The 4387-nt window shown below is 37.1% G+C and overlaps 3 protein-coding genes across 3 annotated transcripts in view; 1 reads left to right on the forward strand and 2 right to left on the reverse strand.

Moving 5' to 3' along the window:
• The window catches only part of LOC100639410 (uncharacterized), a 4345-nt gene extending 2180 nt beyond the window's left edge, over positions 1-2165 (forward strand). Inside the window, exons 4-9 of the mRNA XM_011406832.2 lie at positions 80-176; positions 415-487; positions 535-652; positions 1278-1379; positions 1427-1504; positions 1586-2165. Coding sequence (XP_011405134.1) covers positions 559-652; positions 1278-1379; positions 1427-1504; positions 1586-1962 — 651 coding nt within the window. The 5' untranslated portion in view covers positions 80-176; positions 415-487; positions 535-558 and the 3' untranslated portion in view covers positions 1963-2165. The remainder of the gene's footprint in view (positions 1-79; positions 177-414; positions 488-534; positions 653-1277; positions 1380-1426; positions 1505-1585) is intronic.
• LOC100639536 (long-chain fatty acid transport protein 4-like) lies at positions 2144-4380 on the reverse strand. Its single transcript, XM_019998709.1, has 4 exons — positions 3847-4380; positions 3732-3801; positions 3289-3490; positions 2144-3217 (listed from the first exon to the last, which is right to left on the reverse strand). Exons 1-4 carry the CDS (start codon positions 4169-4171, stop codon positions 2267-2269), a joined length of 1548 nt encoding a protein of 515 aa, XP_019854268.1. The 5' UTR covers positions 4172-4380; the 3' UTR covers positions 2144-2266.
• Positions 4350-4387, reverse strand: part of LOC109583389 (long-chain fatty acid transport protein 4-like) — an 812-nt gene continuing 774 nt past the window's right edge. The window contains exon 3 of the mRNA XM_019998693.1: positions 4350-4358. Coding sequence (XP_019854252.1) covers positions 4350-4358 — 9 coding nt within the window. The remainder of the gene's footprint in view (positions 4359-4387) is intronic.

A 4387-nucleotide genomic window follows, 5' to 3' on the forward strand; every position in this document is an offset into this window, starting at 1 on the left:
GATTTAAATATTTGATTTTAAACTGATTTAAATATTTAATTTTTAAACTGATCTAATGTATTTATATGTACGTGTCTAGGCCTCGTTCTGGTGCTTCAGTTATGAGACGGTTGCAGTCAAATTGATGGTAATGAAGTGTGTGCTGATTGTGAAGCTGCTAAACCGAAATGGGCCAGGTAATCCATTCATGTATTGTATTGTAGACGAGAGAATTCTCCATTTTTATTACATTTCCTGATGCATATACATGTACTTATGCTGCATAGAAAGTTTGAGCTCATTACAATCGAAATTTGTTTTTTTATGAATTTTTAAAGTTGCTCTAAAATCCAATGGCAGTGTTGCTACAATAAAAGTGGACTCACTGGACTGTACTTAGTCTTCATTAATAATAATAATCTCTCAATCCTTTAGTGTCAATTTAGGAGTACTGATATGCATTGACTGCTCTGGAGTACACAGGAGCTTAGGAGTACATGTATCACAGGTAATAATAATAATAATAATAATAATAATAATAAATATTTTCAATAGGTTCGGTCCCTCACTTTAGACACTATGAAGCCGGAATGGGAGGAGAAGTTACGAGATATCGGGAACAAGAGGTCAAACAATATATATGAGGAACTGCTACCAGCAGGATTTAACCGAAGTGAGAATAAAAATGGGGACTATATAGTCATGGTTTTTTGCAAAAAATGGCTCCGAAATCACCCCCAATTTTTATTACATTTTCTGATACATATTGATGTACTTATGCTGTGTAGAAAGTTTGAGTCGATTCCGACTTCAATTTTTCAAGCTACGGCCATTTTAAAAAATGAGCCAAAATCTGAAAAATACCCAAGGCTATAGTCCATGGTTTTTTCCAAAAAATGGCTCCGAAATCACCCCCAATTTTTATTACATTTTCTGATACATATTGATGTCCTTATGCTGTGTAGCAAGTTTGAGCTAATTCCGACTTCAATTTTTTGAGTTACTGCCCTTTTAAAAAAATGAGCCAAAATCTGAAAAATACCCAAGGCTATAGCCCATGGTTTTTTTCAAAAAATGGCTCCGAAATCACCTCAAATTTTTATTACATTTTCTGATACATATTGATGTCCTTATGCTGTGTAGAAAGTTTGAGTCGATTCCGGCTTCAATTTTTCAAGTTATGGCCATTTTAAAAAATGAGCCAAAATCTGAAAAATACCCAAGGCTATAGTCCATGGTTTTTTCCCAAAAAATGGCCCTGAAATCACCCCAAATTTTTATTATAATATTTGTTGAAGGTTCACTAAAAAATGATCAAACTCGTACAAAGTTCATTCAGGACAAGTACATTTCAATGAAGTACACATCTGAAGAGAATAAAGGAGCCATCAGGTCTAGACGTAAGTCACATGATAGTCAGGTGACAATAACTCTAATTGTACTGTAGGGGATCAGAGCAGATCAGCTTCTTTGGCGAAATCAAAAGAAGCAATTGCAGCTGTAATGAGCACCCCACATGAACTGGGTAATTTTAAATAGCTCGAGTAGTTGTTATTATCATTATTATCATTATTATTATTGTTGTTGTTGTTGTTATTATTATTAGACCAAGGACTAGCTGTCCCTGATGCAGCTGCTCCAATCAAGTCAAAATCCTCTCCCTCGGTTGCCAGGAAAGATGATAAACCTGTGTCTCCCCCTCTCCCTCCTTTTATCAGCAGCAGTGGGGCTGGGGGTAGGTCCCCACGTACTTCATCAAGAAGTAACGGAGACAGTAAAGGAAGTGGTATTGAACGAAAGAAGCAAGGGATAGCCAGGGCCTTTAGTTCCAGCAGTTCTACTAATGATACCAGTTCCAGTGCTTCAATTTCTGAGGGGGCAGAGAGACCCCCCAGTAGGGGGGCCGGAGCTGTCCTTCAAAAATGGGGCAAGAGTCTTGAGAATGTAAAAGACTCTGTAGTCAAGTTTGCACGAAATGACTAGCTGTATAGTAAAGCACTGTATGATTATTATTATTATTAATTTTCTATTATTATTATTATTGTTGTTGTTGTTGTTATGTGGAGCAATCTATGTGTGAACTGTGAGGGTTATAGTTTTTATTGATTATAATTATTTTTTTGATTAATATAAATTATTGTTATTCTGCTTTAAGTTAAACCCATTAAATTTTAAGGTGAAAATTATCAAATTTTAAGTAAAAATTGACACTATGACTACACACAAAAATCAAAATATTGTTATTGTATAATTTAATCAGTTTAAATCAAAGACACACTCTTCAATCCTAAACCTGCCATTTTCCATCTTTAATGGCCTCCAGTATCTCTTGGGTAAGAGGCACATAAACCTTTTTACTAACATCCAACACAAACAGCGGGTCACTAACAATACTCGGGTCGTATCCTTCTTTACGATAAGAGGTCTTCTTGTATTTATGTGTTCCAGTCATTTCAATCTCTTTCACAAAACGTAAGAACAACGGGACAGCATATGAGGGAAGCACCTCGTAAAGACCACCTGCCAGACCTCCAGTAACATCAATGGCCTCAGGATCTCCTTCAACTACACCCATACCAGCCTTACCCTCTGAATTAGCAACATCAACTCCAAAGACAGCAATGTGTATTTCTTTCTTCACTGCTTTAGCCATTAGCGTCTCAACTTCTGATGTAGACACATTCTCTCCTTTCCAGCGAAAAGTGTCACCAGTTCTATCGGCAAAATAAAAGTTACCCCAAGTGTCCATGATCATCATGTCCCCCGTCCTGAAGAACCTGTCACCATGAGAGAACACACCGGTCAGTATCTTCTTATTAGTCGCCTCCTTGTTCTCATAGCCGTCAAAACGACGGAACATATTTTTATTTTGAATACCACAAATTAGTTCACCTTTTTCACCAACTTCAGCCATCACACAGAAACCATTTGAGTCCTTAACTAACTCTTCCGTCTCTGGATCAACCTCTATCAGATATGTTGGCAGAGCAGATGGTACTAAAAGGGATTTGAATCCACAGGATCCTACCACACCCTCCATATTTAGCATGTTAGCATTCCCTTCAGTGGATCCATAAAACTCAGCAATAATTTGAATGTTAAAACGATCTTTGAATTCTTGCCATATATGAGGGCGGAGCCCATTACCAACTGCCATTCGGACCAGGTGCTGCTTGTCAGTTAGTTTTGGAGGTTGTACTAAAAGATAACGACAGAATTCACCAATGTACTGAATAACCTAGTGATAAAAGTAGAATAAAATTTCAATCATTCACGATTTATATTGATGCCCTTGCTACCAGTTCTTACAGTGCATTTATACTTGATGCAGTCATTCCAGAAGTTACTAGCAGAGAACTTGCGTCTAAGGGCTAATGTACTACCAAACAATATCATCTGTCCAGCAACCATTATCCCACCACTGGTATGGTACAGTGGCAGAGTACAATAAATGACATCATTTTTAACCATACCAGAACCATACCTTATACCAGTGATTATAGTTTGGTACCTAATAAAATATACATCAATAACATTATTTATTATAACAAACTATGTTGCAATTTATGAAGAGGATATGTAAATACAATTAAGTTGCTTTTAAATCTTTTCAATGCTACAAGAATGCCGGAATATATAATGCATGAGCAAGTACATGCAATCAAACCAAAATAGTATCGCAATTAATGAATGACAGCCAAACTATCCATGCACACATGTAAATTTAGTGCCAAAATATAAGAAACATTTACCTCTGGTGTCTTATTGGAACAGCTTTAGGTAGTCCAGTGGTGCCAGACGTGTATATGAAACAGAATTTACCTAAAGGACCTCAAAATTGATACTGAAAACAGTCACAGCATTTACTATTGGAGGAAGGCTCTTTAAGAGAAGGGGGCGGGTCAGTGGGCATCTTACGGACCTCAGTGTCAAAGGAACGAGATATCTTATTAGAATCATCTCCATTGATTGAAAAACAAAGATCTTGAAGTCTAGCATCAATCTGATCCCGAATATCATTAATGGCATCACTGAAGGCAGCATCAAATATAACAGCAACTGGACTACATATCTTTATACAGTGGACTAGAGCGTTACCACGGAGATTGAAATTAATGAAAGAACCAGTAGCCCCAATCTTACTAAGACCCAGTGACACACCAATAAACTGAGGAGAATTCTGCATTACCATAACAACTGTTTCATTGGGCTTGACTCCAGCATCTTGAAAGAGATTAGCTACTTGATTAGAATAGTTATCAAGATCACGGTAAGTCCATTTCTGTTCCTCAAATAAGATGGCTGTACTCTCAGGCTGAGAAGAAGCAACTGATTGAAACACATCGGAGACCCTCTTACCACTCCAACCCCTAATGGTCCTTTTCGTAAAGTACAATTTCACTAAAGC

This window comes from Amphimedon queenslandica, unplaced genomic scaffold (assembly GCF_000090795.2).
Source record: "Amphimedon queenslandica unplaced genomic scaffold, v1.1 AMPQUscaffold_13308, whole genome shotgun sequence".
NCBI classification, from domain to species: Eukaryota; Metazoa; Porifera; class Demospongiae; order Haplosclerida; family Niphatidae; genus Amphimedon; species Amphimedon queenslandica.

Bases quoted from the DNA above. Each gene is read 5' to 3' on its own strand.
- LOC100639536 (XM_019998709.1), bottom strand. From the start codon at position 4,171: ATGGTAATGCAGAATTCTCCTCAGTTTATTGGTGTGTCACTGGGTCTT. The intron at 3,491-3,731 runs GTAAATGTTTCT...ATATTTTATTAG, and splicing joins GTTCCAATAAGACACCAGAG to GTACCAAACTATAATCACTG. The intron at 3,218-3,288 runs GTAAGAACTGGT...TTTTATCACTAG, and splicing joins GCATCAAGTATAAATGCACT to GTTATTCAGTACATTGGTGA.